This window comes from Ambystoma mexicanum, chromosome 13 (assembly GCF_040938575.1).
Source record: "Ambystoma mexicanum isolate Mex_15411 chromosome 13, UKY_AmexF1_1, whole genome shotgun sequence".
Lineage (NCBI taxonomy): Eukaryota > Metazoa > Chordata > Amphibia > Caudata > Ambystomatidae > Ambystoma > Ambystoma mexicanum.
The window spans coordinates 644671557-644691677 of NC_090938.1; the positions used below are offsets into that span (position 1 = coordinate 644671557).

General features: G+C 50.4%; 2 protein-coding genes across 6 annotated transcripts in view; both read left to right on the top strand.

The window, feature by feature from the left end:
* HOXB3 (homeobox B3) overlaps window positions 1-20121 on the top strand; it is a 67458-nt gene that overhangs the window by 13196 nt on the left and 34141 nt on the right. The window contains exon 1 of one of the 5 annotated variants that reach the window (XM_069634604.1): window positions 5288-14019. The exons of 3 other annotated variants lie outside the window; for them this stretch is intronic. The gene's annotated coding sequence lies outside the window, so the exon portion shown is untranslated. Of the gene's footprint in view, window positions 1-5287; window positions 14020-20121 lie in introns of those variants that run through there. One more of the 5 variants, XM_069634603.1, reaches the window with a different exon arrangement.
* On the top strand, window positions 14170-20065 carry HOXB4 (homeobox B4). Its single transcript, XM_069634613.1, has 2 exons — window positions 14170-17750; window positions 18760-20065. Exons 1-2 carry the CDS (start codon window positions 17354-17356, stop codon window positions 19047-19049), a joined length of 687 nt encoding a protein of 228 aa, XP_069490714.1. The 5' UTR covers window positions 14170-17353; the 3' UTR covers window positions 19050-20065.

Consider the following 20121-nt stretch of genomic DNA (forward strand, 5'->3'; position numbering starts at 1 on the left):
GTGGAGTAAATTCGCCTAACGTGCTACAGTTCGTTCGCATTTGTCCCCGTCTTTGAGTCCTGCGCAGTAACTGTTTTCACCTTAATTTCTCGATACGCGGCTCACACACACGTCCGATTACACCACACCCTCCACGCATGACTGCAGTGCGCAATTTAATATGCATTGCAGGGGCTTTTTTTAGATGTGTTTCTCTGGTAATGTTCGTTCATGGCGGGGGGGGGGGCATATGTAGAGGAGTGTAAAAGTGGAGTTTTCTGTCGTTTCTCTCGCGCTGCTTCTAGGCGGGCAGGTCCTTTGGAACAGGCGCACACTTTACAGTTTACTTTGGTGGAGGGCAGGTTGCTTGGAGCCGGCAAGACACACTATTCTACAGCGGGGAAGCAGGGGTTGGCAGGGAGACCTGTAGAGGCCCATTGCTTCGGGCCGTCGGGTGCCTGCACTGTAATGATGGAGCACTGCGGGGAATCTGGGGGTGGTGCAGGCCACGCAGAGTCCCGGCCGGGGCTCGCAGGCAGGCCACGGACCTGTGTGGTCTGCGATAGTTCCCATCAGAAGCCCTCGGCATGACCTTGCCTTTGCCCGGCCTGAGCCGGGCTCGGCGCAGAATAGGGAGCGCAGGACTCAATAGCAGCGCACGGTTCAGCCAGAGTTCATGGAGGCGCGGGGGGGGGGGGGGAGGGATGCTGCAGCCATCGCTCCCATTCTCAGCCTCTTGCCAACTTAACGACATCTCTGAAAGGGGCAGGCGCTGGGGTGCTGGCTATTGCGGGGGGGGGGTCGCACATTCATTAAACACCGAGAGCAAGGTGGCGAACATAACTTCTATCCGCCGAAGAGATCGGGGGAGTAGTCTGCAGAGAAGCCAGGAACCGCGGGGGGGTATGGGGGGGACTGGAGAACAAAGCGGGGCTACAGGCAGAACGGGGCTACAGGCAGAACCGCATTGGGCGCGTAGAAGAGGCGAACATTGCTATACGAGACAGAAAAGTAAGGGATAGGAAGAGGAGGAGGAAGAGATAAACCCAGAGTGACAAGGTGAACGCGATAGACAGGTGGGTGGAGACGAGCAAGCGAGAGCGCAAGGTAAGATAGAGGATAGGAGGGAGACAGATGTGGAGATGAGGGGAAAGAGAGATAGGAGATGGGCCGATAGAAGATGGGTGCCTACATAGACACATAAAGATGGGCAGGCAGGTGGCAGATAGGGAGATAGCGGAAGAGAGATGGGTAGATATATAAATATATAGGACATGGCTATATCAAGAAAACTAGATAGATAGGAGGGATAGCGATGGGTAGATACAGATAACGCTGGGAGATAAAGAGAGAGGAAGATACGTCTGGGTAGATAGATGGATGCTAGAGATATACAGCTGGGTAATAGAGATAGATAGAGATGGGTAGATAGAGAGCGATACATCTGAGCAAATAGATGAGGAGATGGAGGTAAACCTGTGTAGATAGAGAGACAGACACAGATGGGTAGATAGAGAGATAAAAAGGTATATAGAGATCAAGCTGGGTAGAGAGAGATAACGCTGGGAGATAAAGAGAGAGGAAGATACGTCTGGGTAGATAGAGAGATGGATGCTAGATAGAGATATACAGCTGGGTAATAGAGATGGGTAGATAGAGAGCGATACATCTGAGCAAATAGATGAGGAGATGGAGGTAAACCTGTGTAGATAGAGAGACAGACAAAGATGGGTAGATAGAGAGATAAAAAGGTAGATAGAGATCAAGCTGGGTAGAGAGAGATAACGCTGGGAGATAAAGAGAGAGGAAGATACGTCTGGGTAGATAGAGAGATGGATGCTAGGTAGAGAAGATACAGCTGGGTAATAGAGATAGATAGATGGGTAGATAGAGAGAGATACATCTGAGCAAATAGATGAGGAGATGGAGATAAAGCTGGGTAGATAGAGAGACAGATAAAGATGGGTAGCTAGAGAGATAAAAAGGTAGATAGAGATCAAGCTGGGTAGATAGGGAGAGAGATTGGAAGATAGAGTACACCTGGGTGGAAAGAGAGATAGAAAACGCTGGGTAGATAGAGAGATGGGTGGGTAGATAGATAGGGGGTGGGTTTATGGAATACGGGTAGGTGCTGGGTGGTGGACAGAAGACGCAGGGCCGGGATAGGGAAAGGGAAGTGGGGGCGGACAGGTTGATGTTAAAGCACGCATTCACCACGTAGAAAGCCACTATTTGCTTACACATACGAACGGCTTACTGCGCCTTGGAAGACACGTCAGACAGACGGACAGGTGCGCAGAGCACCTGTGTGATAGCAAGTGTACTGGGGCGCTTGCATCTCCGCCTATTCCCTCTACACCAACGTGTACCCGTAATGAGGCAACATTCTGCCACTCCACCACGGCAGCACCGCCACCAAAATGGCTCTCGAAAAAAGAGCGTGATAATGCGGGAAAGGCCATTGAGGCCGTGGGTGCCATTTGAGTAGTTAAGATTGTGTGTGCGTATGTGGGATGGAGATGGGGGTATCAGTACTACTAGAGGGGACAGAAGCTTGCCGATACCTGCCCTTAATTCCCCACCCATCCCCACGTGTAAAGGGAAAGGAGGCAGGGGTCAGCTCCACTGTGTCGATATAAGAAGCAGGGTTTTATTACTAAAAGGGTTTCTCCGAAGCATCTGCTGCTTCTTTTGTTAACAGTCGCTCTTTCACCCGGGCAGGAGTTGGGATTAAATGTACTGAAACAGGCCTGCCCTGCGGTTCCTGTGCGCAACCTAATACACGGCAGCTTCAATTGCATCTGGGAAGAGCGCACCCCCGAAAGGAGCCCGGCCTTCTGGTAAAGCAGAGGACTTCCCCGAACCGCCCGACACCGGGCGCCCGGCTTCCTCGGGTTACAGGGGCCGGAGCCCGGCCATGGGCAGCGATCGATGCGGAGACGAATGTCCTGCGTCTCCCCTAATGACTGCAGGCGCACCCCGCGCCGTGCCCCAGATATCTGGCCGCGTGCACGCTAGAGACCTGGTCCTGGTCCGAGGCACAGAGGAGAGCTGAAAAAAGCAAAACAGGGCCTACAAAGCAGATGTGTATTAGCACCAATCTATATCTAGATCTTAAATATGTATCTCCAAAAAGCGCGCGGATCCATTCCCGCACAATGCATAGACACGCGCGCGGACGGACGGTGAGATCCACAGAGCGCGGGAGAGCGGGACTCTAAATGCATGGACACGTCGAGACGCAGCCAGCACTCCAGGCCCAGAGAAGAGAACATGCATGTCATGGGCTGCGCTAGTGAAACATACAGTCGCTGTGTCCGTTTCTGCCAAAGTTCCCAATACGGCCGTGTAGAAGAGTCGCCCTAAATGCCGCCCGGGATGGAAACCATCGGTGTTTTCGTTTGTGTTTCAGCTGAAAGCCAGTTTTATGTGTGTTATTTATAAATGCCTAGATATATAATATATATGTGATTTGTCGCTAATGTATTGTGAGCGGGAGGCTGCTGATGTGGTCGGTGCTTTTCTGTAGCTCTGCAAAAAGTGATTACAATCTGCTAAATGATTTAATTAGGGGAATCAAATGAAATGCAGGGGGCACAAACGAGTTGGAAAAAAGCCGAGCTCTTGTGAGCGATTAAATCGCCATTTTCCCGGTATAATGGGGTTTGCACGCGGAGGCGCGTCTCATCAATAATTCATAGGCGGGGGGATCAGCGCGAGGTCAGCAGTCTAGGTGCATGCCCCCTCCCCCCGCACAATGCCCACCCTCGGCCTGAACCCATGTCCGAAGGTCGCCGCTCGGTGTGCAGAACACACATGCACAGAGCAGGGCGCAAGATGGGCAATGGGCGTCTCTGCAAGGGGTGCATGTCCTGCGTGTGGGTGTAGGACCCAGGCCGGGGGTCGGTCGGTCGGTCGGTCGGTCGGTCGGTCGGTCCCGGTGTGGAACCCTGCGTTTCTTCCTGGGGCAGAAGCTGCACGTGATGTGCTTTGGGGCTGGTTCGGGTGTAAATTCGTGTGGCTGCCTTCTGAACGCGAGCAATGAGTCCACATCCGGAATTCGCTCCAATCTGCCCCACTTATGAGGGGAATGTGTGCACTTTTGGGGGGAGGAGGGGATCTGATTTTGGGGACGTTGTCTCTAAACCTGGATGCCCTTCGAAGAGTCGGGCACAGCATTTTTCTGTACTACAGGGTGTTATTTTAAACCCATACTCCCAAGTCCCGGGAGAAGGGGTGCAATATACTCATATGCCGCCCTCGCTGAAACGCCCACATCACGCCAAATGCCTTCAGCTATAAAAAACAATGTCTAATATATAACGCTGGGTCGCGTATCATTGCTATGGTGTGGGCAATGCTTTGTCACCATTCCCATGGTAATGTTATTTTGGCCATATTGCCCGGCTGCCATTGCTGGCTTATATATATATATATATATATATAACTGTTTGCGATTGTTTCCACTGAAGGCCCCCGGCCGAGGCGCCGCCTCTCGGGTCGCCCGGTTCTTTATATTTGCAATTCTTTGCATTTCTGCGCCATGAAGTCATTGGTTTGCGAGGAGCGTGTAAGTGCGGCGTTTGGCCAGCAGAGCCCGCCTCGCACCAGCCACGGGCTTAGGATCCTCAGGCTGCCCGCCCGCCTCCCCTCCATCCCCGAGCAAGGCTTCGGTTTTTGCTCCCCAGCCGGATCCACCAACACAGCACCCCGCAACTCACCTATGTAACATTAAACAAATGAGCCGAATCCCGCCGAGGCCTTAGAGGGGGGTCTCGTTCTTCTGGAAGGGTGAAAGTTAAGAGGGGAAACACAGTCTAGGAAGGAGATCTCCGCCCGTGGGAGGACATGGAGGGGGCGGCTAAGTGAGGCTATCTGCTCTGCAAGTGCCCCAGGTGCGGGGCGTGCGGCCTTCGGGGGGCTTGTTAGTGCTGCGCTGGAGCGCGAGAGGTCAAGAAGCGGAGGGTCAAAAGTTGAAGCTGTGCGTGTGCGTTAGACAGAGAGCCAGGGCCCTTACTTCACGCACGGCCGCCGGGAGGGAGGGCACGCACAGGGCGGGCGGGCGGGAGCGAAAGAAAGGAAACGGGGCCGTGAATAGTTAAGTACAAATAAAGCGACCTGACCAGCCCCGTCCTCTGCTGCGAAGATAACCTACGGAAGACTGAAGAGAATTTAATTAAAAGACTACCACAGCAAAAATACATTTATTAAATACAATTACAAGGCAGTCCCCACAGAGCAAGGGCAGGCGCTGCTACACCGCTTGAGCGGCACAGAGGGAGTGTTGGGGGGGGGGGGGGCAGTGTTACCTCTGGATGAACCCGGCGGAATATCTGGGTTTAGTGTCTGATGCGCTTGTTGCGCCGAGGAGAAATCCATTTATCCGGGCATTTCTTAAGGGCTGGACTTCGACTTTTCCCACTAATGACCAGAGCTGGCTGCACTCCATGGCGGGGGGCGTCAAGATAGGCGAATTCTTTTCATTCTCTGTCCACCTGCAGGGTGCCGTGTTTATTTTAGCAGGTGATCACTCCTATAAGTGATGCCTGGGATAAAGTGTCCTCTCGTGTACTTAGAAGGATGTGCTTAGTGCTCCCAGGTGGCCAGATTACCTGCGCCCCATTACTGTATGGTGTCTTTTCTCGTTTCGTTTAAATCCAGGTGAAATCGGGGAAATTACAAATGTTCTCGCTGTTTCTATGGTTATGGGTGACCCTTCGGGCACTGACTGCAGTGTTCCAAAAGATGGCGACTGCCTTTCCTCCAAGATAACAAAGCGTCACTAGCGTCCGGGACATTCCACTGGAAAATCAAGGACGGGTCATGAAATCCAGGTGTACCTTCAGTAGGAAAATCAAGAATATTGTCGTGAAATCCAGGAGTACCTTCAGCAGAAAAATCAAGAATATTGTCGTGAAATCCAGGAGTACCTTCAGCAGAAAAATCAAGAATATTGTCGTGAAATACAGGTGTACCTTTAGCAGAAAAATCAAGAATATTGTCGTGAAATACAGGTGTACCTTTAGCAGAAAAATCAAGGATATGTTGTGAAATACAGGTGTACCTTTAGCAGAAAAATCAAGAATATTGTCGTGAAATACAGGTGTACCTTCAGCAGAAAAATCAAGAATATTGTCGTGAAATACAGGTGTACCTTTAGCAGAAAAATCAAGGATATGTTGTGAAATCCAGGTGTACCTTCAGCAGAAAAATCAAGAATATTGTTGTGAAATACAGGTGTACCTTCAGCAGAAAAATTAAGGATGTGTCATGAAATCCAGGTGTACCTTTAGCAGAAAAATCAAGGATATGTTGTGCAATCCAGGTGTACCTTCAGCAGAAAAATGAAGGATGGGCCATGAAATCCAGGAGTACCTTCAGTAGGAAAATCAAGGATGTGTCATGAAATCCAGATGTACCTTTAGCAGAAAAATCAAGGATATGTTGTGAAATCCAGGTGTACCTTCAGCAGAAAAATCAAGAATATTGTCGTGAAATACAGGTGTACCTTCAGCAGAAAAATGAAGGATGTGTCATGAAATCCAGGTGTACCTTTAGCAGAAAAATCAAGGATATGCTGTGAAATCCAGGTGTACCTTCAGCAGAAAAATTAAGAATATTGTCGTGAAATCCAGGTGTACCTTCAGCAGAAAAATGAAGGATGTGTCATGAAATTCAGGTGTACCTTTAGCAGAAAAATCAAGGATATGTTGTGCAATCCAGGTGTACCTTCAGCAGAAAAATCAATGATGGGCCATGAAATCCAGGAGTACCTTCAGTAGGAAAATCAAGGATGTGTCATGAAATCCAGGTGTACCTTCAGCAGAAAAATCAAGGATATGTTGTGAAATCCAGGTGTACCTTCAGCAGAAAAATCAAGGATTTGTCATGAAATCCAGGTGTACCTTTAGCAGAAAAATCAAGGATAATGTTGTGAAATCCAGGTGTACCTTTAGCAGAAAAATCAAGGATGTGTTCTGAAATCCAGGTGTACCTTCAGTCGAAAAAAAGAGAATGTGTCATGAAATCCAGGTGTACCTTTAGCAGGAAAATTAGAGACATGTCTTGAAATCCAGGGGTACCTTCAGTAGGAAAATCAAGACAGTGTCTTGAAATCCAGGTGTACCTTTAGCAGAAAAATCAAGGATATGTTGTGAAATCCAGGTGTACCTTAAGGAAGAAAATGAAGGCCATGTTGCGAAATTTAGGTGTACATTCAGCAGAAAAATCAAGGCCGTGTCATGAAATCCAGGTGTACATTCAGCAGAAAAATCAAGGATGGGACTGCAGACAAGATCATAGATGTATCACGACATCTTCAGCAGGAAAATCAAGGATGTGTCATAAAATCCAGGGTTAACTTCTGCAGAAAAATTAGGAACATGTCATGAAATCCAAGGGTACCTTCAATAGGAAAGTCAAGGGAATGTCATGAAATGCAGGGGTACCTTCAATAGGAAAGTCAAGGGCATGTCATGAAATCCAGGGGAACCTTCAGGAGGAGCATTAGGGATTCGCACTCTGAATACTGCAGTCATTGATGAGAATTCAGAATATGAGGGTCAGAGATATACACCTAAAAGGCTAAAACAGGGACGTGCGTCTTCAACAGCACAATCAGGGATTAGCGATAAAAGAAGGGGTGTGTGCATTCATCAGTAAAATCAAAAACCGTTAACTCATGAAGGTGCACCCGGAACAGTGAAACCGGGTTTTGCTGCATGATCAGTGAACTGAGAAGTGTTCACCTAGCACAGAAATTGATGGTGTCTATTATTGAAGGCCTACTTAAAATCAAAGGAGCTTTGTCAAATTGTACAATTTGTCATAGAAAACACATACTCCCCGGTAGTACAATCATGGCTGTGCACCCTGAGCGGTGCAATAAGGGATGAACCCATGGAGTACAGTTAGGGAGTGCAGAAAGACACCAGTAGAGAACAGTGCATTTCAGATGTGTAATGGTAGGGTGTGTGAAGCTTGCATTCAGCACAACTACCTGGCCACCTCTAGTGGGGCGCAGAAACAATCCCCAGATCAGTAGTGTGACCCTCCAGAGAGAGCAAGTTGAGATTTCTGAAGCCAGGATACTCTGAAACAAGGATGCGTACCTTGGAAGGTAGGATCAGGGATATACAAATCGAGCAGTTACACTGAAGAGGATGCACGATGAGCTGTACAGTCAGGGGTGGTTGCCTGGAAGGAGAACATCAGTGATGGGGACTCGAGGGGTGCCATACACAGTGAGAGCACAGATCTGCGCCATAGACAGTAAGCATGTCCACCCATGGCAGTAGCCTGTAACCTCAAGGGTGTGACCCCTGAAAAGCAACATTAGAATTGCAGCAGTACAATCAAGAATCTAAACCTTGAACCATAAAATCACAGAAGGGTTCTATGCGATTGCATCAAGTTTTTTCCCTCGCAGGAGAATTCATCGAATTATTTTTTCTTTTAGGCTATTTTGAGGCAAAAGCATGCGGTGGAAAAACCCAGCTGCACCCCTCCCCAAAGCCCCCTCTACTTTTTTTTACCCTACCCCACCATCACACATACATTTGCGGCAAAACCTGATACAAAATAATGCAATGGATGTTCCTTCGATGGCAAATCCATCGATGGACCCTCCCTATCCCTATTTGACGGATGAAATGGAGCTTTCAATCGGCACCTTCCCATCTATAAAGGCCTCCCATGGACTCTCTCGTCCACCTCCAAATTCACGCGCACCTGTACCGCAGCTATATTTTGGGGGTCTTTTCGTAAAAGGGAGTTCTGACAAATGTACTAATATGTGAAAGACAACACATACCTCCGACTCAAAGCAGTAAAAACAGGGATGGGTGACCAGAAAAGTGAAATCAATGATGCGACCGTCAACAGCCAAAGTAGGTAGTGCCACCACTAACATCAGGGATATGCAGCTGGCACAGCAAAATGAGGGATCTCTACATTCTGAACAGGAACACCACGGGTGTGCACCCAGAGCAGTCATATCGGGGATCTGCACCCCCTTTCCCTCAAAGATTGGACATTTGGATCCACGCCTTCCTTTTCTATTAATGCTCCGGGTTACCCCCTCTGCCCACCTGCCACTGTACTCACGTTGTATTCTTTGGGCATTTGCCTAATTGATCATGAAATGCAAGCTTGAATTCAAGGAAGGAGTGTGCTCAGTATTCCCCCCTGTGAGCAGTAAAATCAGCGGTGTGGTGTGTCCACGGAGAGGACTCTCAGGGATGGGCAGCATCAGTCAAATCAAGGTTCTGCAGTGCCGGAGCTCAGGAGCTCTGTCTTTTTTTTAACAAATATTGCGTGTTTTGAGTGAAAGAATGGAGCTTTTTGCAACACTGTCACATGTATGTACAACTCCCAGGGGCTCTCTCTCCCTCCTGCCTCTACACCCATGTGCTGGCACATATCCCACCCTGAGCCGTCAAATCAGATATATGCTATGTGTGGTTTCTACTGCACTCATCGCCAGCCCTAGGTGGCATCCAGATTGTGGTCTTTGGGGTTAAAAGGCAAGGTGGCCAAGGAGAGTGGAGAAAGTCATGAGACAGAAATGACGGCCCTAACTCACAACATGTAGCGAGATGAGAACATAAGGGAGAGTGATAGTGGGCATTGACATGCATGTATAGTTCTCATTGTACTGAGCAGAAGAAGGGGCAAGGACTTTCCTTATTGGCGAGCAGAACTTCCACAGAGGCAATTACCAGTGCGGAGGTCATGCTATGGATGCGTAATGGCATCAAGAGGTCTTGGGAATTGAAGGGGCTACTAACTAGATCATAATGTTGATTCCCCTCCTGCTGATGGCTGGATAGAGTTCTGGTAAAGCAGATGGAAGAGTCAATACCAGGAATTGGTTGTGTGCAGAATGAGTGCTGGGACACGGATGGAGAGGATCTGCCCCACCCCAAGCCATACCAAATTGGCCTTGGGGAAAGGGTAGTGAAAGAGAGAACGAGTGTAGCCCTTGTTTGTAGCGAATTGGTAAATAAGCAACTGGAAAGCAGCAGGGGAGAATTAACTTGGAGGTAAGATTCTCCTATAATGCATTGCAGGCTAGCTGAGTCAAAGGGGACATCGTAAGGCCCAATGAAGAGGCTGTCCAGCACCTTATGCACAGGCGTTGAGACCTTCCTGTATTGGCTAGGTTTATTCAAGTGATTCCCATAGGAGCAGGAGAGAGCACACCTTCTTCCGGTCTCTATGGATGGAAAAGCTTAGAGAAGCCACACACACTCTTTACTGAGGGTAACTTTTGGTCTGTGGCTCTACTTGGAGCAAGGCCCTGGACCAGGCTGCCTGGAAGTTGTTGAAGCCTGCTTTCAGCTTTATGGAGATGGTAATGGTAGGAGAGAAGGTTGCATTGCACTTCACTTTAGGCTGAACTCTTCTGGCACTTAATTGGCGTAATCGAGCCCTGATTCCCCTTCTGGATCTGGGCTGCAGTTACCATGCATTATTAACATAAGGCAGAAGGGAAATACTAGTTACAGAAGGGATGAGGAGTCTGCCTTTGCGTGTGTACTGTGGGCGATGTGACCCTTTACCTGAAATGAGGGCTACTAATGTTTACTTTTTCATTATTATATGGGTGGGGGTAGTGATATATACATTTGACCTTCCTGCTGCTTCACAGCCATCGTTGTCCTTGTACAAACTGACATTGTAAATACAATTTAACAAAACATGATATAATATGCCAAGACATAGCACAATGCATTATAATGGCTCCTATAACAATACTGTCCTTCTGACAAAAAATTGAAGGGGGTGAGCCAATATGCAGTAGATGCAAAAACATGAAAGAAACTCACTTAAATAAGGAACAGTGACTGGAAGATTTAAAATAAAACACAAGGACGGAAAAAAGAGGACTTTTAATAGGAGTGTGTGTGTGTATGGGAGTTGGAAACAGGTATACATTAAAAACAATAGGGGTAAAACATGATGGCTGTCACTATTCTGCATCCAGAGCAGTATAATCAGGGCTGTGGACCCAGCAAAACAATCAATACTGTGTACCCTGAACAGTACATTCAGGGGGTGTGCACCGAGAGCAGCAACATCAGAGGGTGCATGCACAGAGCTGTAGGCTGAGCAGAACGACTAGAGATGTGCACCATAAACAGTACACTCATGGATGTACACAGAGAACAGATCAACGAGGGCGGTGGGGTGCTTGCAACCTAGGGATTCCTACACATATGTGTTATCGCCCCTTGCCATCTCCTACTACACTTCCCAGGCCCTCTCTCCTAAGTACACACAGCTACGTACTGTTGCTCTATGTGTGTGTGGGGTGGGGGGGGGCTAAGCAGTAGAACCAGGAATGCACGTCCCCCGAGGAGCCAGGAGTTCCCAACGCATACTGAGCATTATGAATTGCGCAAGGCGTTGCTTTCACCAGCCTCATCTCTATGTATACAGCCCATAGACTCTATTTCCCCTACACCCCAGGCCCCAGCCCACTCGCCCCTGTACTCTTGCTGTCTTTGTAGGTCTTTTTCACAACTGATTATCAGAATGTGTCAAAGAAAACACATACTCCACAGAGAGCAATCAAATCAGAGACATGCACCCAGAAAAGTACAATCCATGATAAATATCCCGAGCAGCAAAACAAGGTGCGAACACCCAAACAGTAAAATAAGGGCTGAGCACCCTGAACAAGGACTGTGCACCATGAACTTAAAAATCGGGGCTGTGCACCCTGAACATTAAAATCAGGGCTGCGTACCATCCACATTAAAATCAGGGCTGTGCACCCTGAACAAGGACTGTGCACCATGAACTTAAAAATCAGGGCTGTGCACCCATGAACTTAAAAATCAGGGCTGTGCACCCTGAACAAGGACTGTGCACCATGAACTTAAAAATCAGGGCTGTGCACCCTGAACATTAAAATCAGGGCTGCGTACCATCCACATTAAAATCAGGGCTGTGCACCCTGAACAAGGACTGTGCACCATGAACTTAAAAATCAGGGCTGTGCACCCTGAAGAAGGACTGTGCACCATGAACTTAAAAATCCGGGCTGTGCACCCTGAATCTTAAAATCAGGGCTGCGTACCATCCACATTAAAATCAGGGCTGTGCACCATGAACTTAAAAATCCGGGCTGTGCACCCTGAATCTTAAAATCAGGGCTGCGTACCATCCACATTAAAATCAGGGCTGTGCACCATGAACTTAAAAATCAGGGCTGTGCATCCTGAACATTAAAATCAGGGCTGCGCACAAGGAACATTAAAATCGGGGTTGTGCACCCTGAACATTAAAGTGAGGGTTGTGCACCCTGAACATTAAAACCAGGGCTGTCCGCCGTGTACCCGTGCACAGGATGTGCACCCTGGAAAGTAAAATCCGGGATACACCGCACCTTGCACGGTGCAGTAAGAATCCCAGGTTTTTGCCCGGAGCGGTAACATTAAGGATGTGCCCGTTCATTCTTTCCAATCCTGGGGTTCGGGGCAATATAGAAAGACTGGCTCCGCAACACCCACTGGACGCATTTAGACCGTGGAACTCGGTCGTGTGTTATTTGTTGTGAACCGAATTGCGGAGATAGAAATGGCGACTCTGGGCGGCAGAGAGCTGTCCCAGCCAGCAGCAGTGCGGCAGTTACAGCTTTCAGGACCTGCACCTTCCTGCCACGCCCAGGCGTAGGGAACCCGCGGACACCGTGCACAGCTCGGCGGCCACTCATTTCGTTTTGTTTTTATACTTTTTGAAAAAAAACAGAGGCCTGAGAGGCAAACAATCAATCGCTTATAATCCCATAATAATGATTTTATTGTAGCCAAGTACACCAAATGCCGGTGTTGAAAATGACCAATAACGCAAATAATTCTATTGTGTGTGTATGTTTTGGGGCATCTCCTGGAGTTTGTGTGCACTGTTTTTAATGGTCCCCAGGTGTTTGAAGCACCTTGATGTCAGCAGTGTAAAGCATCAGCAAACCAGAATAGTTGTTACAGAACCTGTTGACGTAGAACCCCAATCCCAAATGAGCATCAGGGCCTGGTTTACAAAAGGGTTTTCAATGGGACTTTCCCTCATTTAAACATGTTTGTAATTCAGGCCCTCGGTGTCTATTTATTTTTTATTATTTATCTACTGCAGAAATTCAAGTCCTAATCCCAAGCAATATTTTAGCCGCTCAGGGGCCTGCCTGGCATTATGCAGCGTGTGCCCTCACTCTCGGCAGCAACCTATGGCGAAGGGAATCGAGGTGTGTGTAAAGTGGCACACCCTGGCCCCGGTGTTCGTTCGCAGCACGAACTGTCCGCGCTCTTCTCGTACTCCCGAATTACTGTGCCTGTTTTATTTCGTTTCTCCATGACTTGTGTTTCTAGACACATGGGAAATTGTGCTGGTTGTGCCTGTAACCTCTCTTTGGTGAAATATTCGCGCTGCGTTTTCAAGCGCCCCAGCAATACCCGGCGAATTGTGGAAACCGGAGGACTAGCAAGCAAAGCGCACTGAGCCCGCGGAATGTTGCTGGCAGGCGCTGCAGAACGAGAGAAATAAAGCACCGCGACACGACGCCTAGACGGGTTCGCTCGGCGTCCGGTGAGCGGCACGAGGGAACCGGCCGGGGGCTGGCTTGCAGGAAGGGTGTCACGGTCGGGTGAGGTCCATTTTTCTCGCCCCTAATGGCCGGGTCGGGTCGCATGCAGGGTGACCGAGGCAGAGGGGGCCGATCCCTGGCCGGGGTGAAACGCAGGTCAGCGCGTCTCGATATGAAAATCTTCCAGCGAGGCACGACACGCCTAGCTGTTTAACAAAGACTGCCAAACTAGGGAGATTAATACCTCCACCGAAAAAAATCTTGTTTGGGAAGCGGGGAGGGGTGGGGGGCAGTCACCTAAAAAAAGCTCACTTGGGCCAGTGGCAGGGAGCAGAGAGCAGTTCCGTTTTCGGATTAAAGACAATAGTGTTGAGCCTGGGCGAGGGCGGCTGGAGGAGACGGCACCGAGGAACAGGCGAGGAGCCGTGGAGCAGAGCAAGCGCCGAGTGGGTAAGGTAGGGATGGCCTGCACCTATAAATGCGGGGGGAGAGTGGGGGCAGAGGGGTCTCCGCGGGGTCACACTGACAACCTGTGGAATGAGAACAAAGCAGGGCAAACCGACCCTTGCAGGTCATGAGCAGTGCGGGGGGGGGGGGGGGGGGCATCCCCAACCTTTAGCGATAGAGGGGGCATCGCTTAGGCGTAGATTTGGCTGGCAGGTGTTTAGAGTGGGTGCAAAAGGCCCGAGGAAGCCACCCGCCCCTGCGCCACACTCCAGTCCTACACCCGTTTCTCTGGCTCTTTACAAAGCTTTCGTTGCTGGACATAAGCCACATTTTAAAATGACGGGACACAGAGTGAAGCACTCTACCCCCACCCGCCCAGCCTGGCATAGCCCCCCCTTCTGTCACCTTCTCTGTTTGAAGTGCAGTTTGGGGCCCCCATAAACCGATCTGTCTCTGGGCTTCCGAAATCCAGACGTTTTTACTGCAGCCATAAAATAGGGCGAGCAAGAGAGTCCTTTTGGTAGCTCTTGGGGTGCAGGAGGGGGCCACTGGATGTCGCTAGGGATGGTGCTGGGTGGCAGGGCCAGGCCTAAACATTTTAGAAATGCAAACCATTTATTCGGGGGGGGGGGGTCCACGTGCGAGCCTTAACGGCCCGGCCCCCTCGTTAGGAAGCGGACCGAGGGGTGCAGGAGTTCGCAGTTGCTGTCTGGGGTCGGGTTTTTATTTTAGAAAGTGTGTTTTTTGCATGTATTGCTGCTCCCACCCACACGGCGAGAAACTAAGCCAGGGCCATTGTCTCTAGTTTGTTTTGTCCATGGTTTGCTAATATATATATATATATATGAGGCGCGTCTGTATTAAAATGAATGGGCTTTCTTTTTTTTCGTCTTTGGCAATTGTGAATGGCCTCGCGATAGATAATGGGTTTGCCATTGCGCCTCAAGGTTGCCAGCAAGAAGGAAGGGCAGAGGCGAGCATTTCTGGTTTGGAAGCTGTGGCTTGCTGCGTATAGAACTATTGCATCGAATATACGCCCAAATGAATGCCACGCGCTCCTCCTCGCCCCTTGAAACGCACTGCCCAATGCTGAGTTTTGTTTAGGAATAGCTGGAGGGGCAACGCTTTCTAAACACTGTTATGTTTTTCCTCCTGTAAATGTGAATTCTGCTCCGCCATTTTGAAACGGGTCTGCATGAAAACACAGCTACTGTGAGCTTATAGGATGAATTCGCCAGAAACCGATTATCCAAGGCTGTACATGCACGCGTGTTGTATTTAATAAGCACGCTCTTTCCTTCACTTGGGTCCCACTGCGGGTGATCGCAATATGCTAACACCTTACTGCCCCCTTTGTTTTTAACTACCCCGTTCAGTGTTAATTTGAGCCACGAGGCGTGTCTGGTCGAGACACAATTCCCGATCCGTTCCCCGTGGTCCTCGTTTCCTCCACTCCGCAGAGCCTTAACACAACTGTTGTGTGCTGTATTTATTTTAGAGAAACGAACATTGTTGTGTAGGCTTTGTTTAGATTATAGGGGATGGCTGGTCCACCTTACGGTTCAGTTCTGATACTCTCAGCCTCACTGTGTTCACAATGTGTTACTGCTGTTTCCAGGGGAAAGGGTCCCGCAATATTCAGTGGCTAGAATGCAGGGCCGGCAGCCGTATTGTTTGTGTTATCGATGTGGTTATTTCTGCAATGGTTTTCTTGTGGGGTATTTAGTGAGCTGTATTATTCCAATGGCTGTCTTGTGCAATATTAGTGGGTGCTCGGGGGTTGTTTACTGGGTGCCAGCCTGCCAACCAGCAAGAATTCACTCTGCAAACAACGGCCCGCGTCCTGGCGATCTGAAGCCCACGGCCTGAGCCTGGATCTGAATGAAGGGCGATGTTCTGTCTTCTGTATGTACCCTGTAGATCCGAATTTGTGTGAGAAAAGTCGAAGTCACAAATTCGTGTCTAGGGGAATATGTAGTGGACACAATCACTACAGAGAGTGGCGGGAACCGGAAGAAGGTGTGCAGGCGCCAGAGAAGAGGCGCGCAGAAGGGTCACCTGGAGAACTGGCTGGCTCCCATGCCAACCCTTCACCAAGTATTCCACCTCCCATCCTTTGAGGGTTCAAAACATTAAGCAAATGCTCTGAGGGCAATGTGTGTTTTGGGTTCTTTTAAGATTCTTCAATATGCTAAAATATGACCCCCCCCCTTACTTACCACACCACACCCCCTTTTTTTCAGGACCAATGTAATCGCATGGCGTGTGAAGTGTTGCTCACTTTCCAAGGTACCTATTTTCTATAGGGTGGGGCAAAGGGGGCGTCATATTGTCACACGTGAGTGGGGGGGGTGGGTAATGTACACAATTCAAGGTGTCTATTCGTACTGTTGGGGACCGTCTGAAGCCGGCGCTGCCAGGGCAAGTGTTCATTGTGCTTGTGTTGTTGTCTTATTGTGTGACCTTCCAACTGTTGTGACGTCTCCCCCTACGCCACCCATTCCATGGCCTTCTCCCAGCTCCGTCCCAATCCTGCCTGCACTGCACACTCTCGAGCCACATCTAAATGTGATTTAGTAACCTGGGTACCCCCAAATTACTTGATGAATTTCCTATCGATTCGGAGCCTGCCCGATTCATCTCTGCCAGTGGCCGGCGTGGAGGGGGTGGGGGGCGCGCTCTTCTCGCAGCAGCGGGGCCGAGCAGGCGGCGAGGACAGCAGCGTTGCTCCGCCCTGGCGTTGCTTTGTTTTTAAACCTCTTCCTGAACTGCAGGACAAGGGGGACGCCCCGATTGTGCAGCCAGGGGGCATCCTGTGTTCGGACAGAGGGGTTTCAGCGGCCTGCTTCCTGAGTCCTGTCGTGTCCGGCTCCCGCCCACCGCCCTTCAGCAGAACAGTTTGCAAATAAGGAGAACGTCAAGGCAGGATCCTTTGCCTGGCACAAGCCCCTTATCGGAGTGCTGTGGCAAGGGGGGGCTAGCAGAGGGGGGGGGGGGGGCTCTTGGTACCTGTCTGCCAGTGAGGCAGCCCCTGCACGGAGTTGGTCCAGCCCACCTCCCCTGGACTTCCAGCAGCTTGGAAATATGTAAATATTGCAGAGGAGAAAAGGATGAGCCGTGCCTGCTGCTGGTGTGGGACCTGTGGGGTGCACGAGCACGCTTCCTGATCCGGGACTGCAGGGAGGCGGCCATTGGCTCCCGCTGTCACATGCCGAGCTAACTTTGTTCACTTGACAGTGCGGGAGGAGGGTTTTCGGGGAAACAGGAAAACGAGTCAGGGGCTTGGAATACGTTTTAGTATCTTTTTTTTGGCTAGTGTGTGTGCAATTGCAAGGGGAATTAATGGCCATGAGCTCGTTTCTGGTGAACTCCACGTACGTGGACCCCAAGTTCCCCCCCTGCGAGGAATACTGCCAGACGGATTACCTTCCCAGCAGCCAGAGCCCGGACCTGTACAGCGGCGAGAGGCGAGACTCGGGCAGGTTCCCGCAGCAGCTCCTCGAGGCGCCCTTCCGTCCAGCCTGCCCGGAGCCGCCCTACTCCTCCTGCCGGGGCTCCGGCCAGCCTGCAGCCACGGCTCTGCTCAGCCCCCGCGGGGGCCGGGCCGCGCTCTGCCACCCGCGGACCCCCAGCCCGCCGCCGCCGCCCTCCTGCAGCCAGAACGCACTGCTGCAGCAGAGCCCCCCCTGCAAGGAGCCGGTGGTCTATGCCTGGATGAGGAAGGTCCATGTCACCACAAGTAAGTGCGGCCGCAGGACTCAGCACGGACCCCCTTTGCAGGCACTTGTTAGATTTACGAGCTGCTGTTTGCAGGGCGCTAATAATTACATCCGCCATAAATGTTTATTGCACTGCTGCCCAAGTTGCCTTTGAAGTATTTCCAGCCCCATCTAGAGTCCCCCATCGGGTACTTTTTTACGACCCCATCCCCCCACCCGCCGCCCAAGTGAAGCATGTTAAAGTGTTTTCTTAACTCGTCTTCGTGGAAGTGGCCAAGCTGTACAAAAGTTGGAGTTTTTCCGCCACTTGGCTTTTTTGTGCTGTACTTGCTGGTCCTCTAGAAACAATTTGAGGGTGGGGGTTCTTTTGCTAGGCGCGGACATCGAGGGAGCGTGCTCACTATGGTGGGAGACCTGCAAAGGGGGCTCAGACTTCGGGACGACGGGGTTCCAATGAGAAGTAAAACGGGTGTTCTGCCTATAGCTACTCTCAAGAGCACACAGGGTCTGATTCACACAAGTGTTTCTCAGTGGGAAAGTCCCTATAAAAAACGCTTTGTAAATCAGGCCCAAAGTACAAAGGGGTCGCAGGGGGGTTAATTCCCACAAGCAAAGCAGACATTTAGGGCCTGATTTACAAAGCCGTTTTACAATGGGTCAATCCCATTGAAAAACGCCCTTTTAAACCAGGCCCGTAGCCTCGATATAGCAGAGCTGTCTTTCTGATTTCACTAATACTGCAGAATGTGCTGTGTGCACAGCCCTGGTAACGGGCTCGCCCTGAGCTAGGCAGCTGGCTGTGTGGGTGCATGGGCACCCAGATGAAGACACGGATAGATAGATAGATAGATAGATAGATAGATAGATAGATAGATAGATAGATAGATAGATAGATCGATCGGTGGGCCCTGTCTACGCGGATCTAGATAGCCAGGCACGTGGGGGAGGAGGGGGCTGCATGGCGGTGGCGGGTTCCTCTATGCACGTTGTAAGCCTTGATGTGTTGTTGTTCTTTGCCTCTTTGTTCAGTTAACCCCAACTACTCGGGAGGGGAGCCCAAGCGGTCCCGTACGGCCTACACTCGCCAGCAAGTCCTGGAGCTGGAGAAGGAGTTCCACTACAACCGCTACCTGACCCGGCGGCGGCGGATAGAGATCGCCCACGCCCTGTGCCTGACCGAGCGCCAGATCAAGATCTGGTTCCAGAACCGGCGCATGAAGTGGAAGAAGGACCACAAGCTGCCCAACACCAAGATCCGCTCCAACGCACCCCCCGGGAGCCTGCAGAGCCGGGCCAGCGGCCCCCCCAGCATCCTCTAACCGGCCCTGGAGAGCACTGGATATTGCTTTTGGGGTTTTGAATTATTCTTTTTTAGTTAGGGGTTCCTGGAGATGTTCCTCTGGCTGCAAAGCATACTTCTTTATTTATATAGGTGGGGGGGCGGACACAAAGGACACCATTTGTGTCGTTGCCTCGAGACGGCCGTAGACTAGAAGGGGCTTTTTTTTCTTCACATGTGTGCGAGGTGGATCCTTGTTTCATCTTTAATCACGCCAAAGCCCGGGCCATTTGTCATGTTTACTCTGTGCTACAATGGCTGAACCGTATGCCTGCCATTACCTCGACAAACCAACGCTCGCTGTAATAAATGAGACGCCCCCCAGCCCCCCTTCTACAAAGAAAAGCTGCCCTTTCACATCTCCTCGCTGGCTAGTGTGCCTCCAAACGCAGAGAGAAAGCAGATAAAGCATAATATATATTATGTATAGCGTCATAGAAGGGGGGTGGGGGGTGTGCTGAGATGCAACTGTGAATTGTTCAGTATTGTTGTTGCGATGTTGGCCTAAATTGATGTTAAATATTGTTTAAAAAAATCTCTGTACACTGAGAGATCCAAAGCAAGATAAGCCGGGACTTACAAACAATGACCATCATCTTCCCTCTCCGAGTTTGCAAACTAACACCCCAACATCCCACCATGGGAGCAGCGGGGTACACACGGCCATTCCGTTTGAGGAGTGCCGCGTGGACTGTTCGGCGAGGGGAGGGGGGGGGGGCTCAGAAATGGCCGATGCACCCCTCTTTGTTCGGAGAACTCTCGTTATGCTGCTGAGCAAGGGAACAAAGGGGGCACCTCGTTTTACTTGGACATGGGAAAATGGATGCCTGGTAGGGTAGAAGGGGGGGGGCGTGGACTTTGCACTTTTTCTCCTGTCCATAGTCTCTGTACCCCACATTCCTAGCATTATGAACGTGGCACCCACCCTTTGCAGGGTTGCCTGCTGTGAGACGTGTACATAGTGAAGCTATGGAAATAAACCCTTTCCATTGTGAAGAGCGGCATGCGGTGTGTTTTCTGGGGCTGGGTGGGTGGGGGCCCTCGTCCGGCAC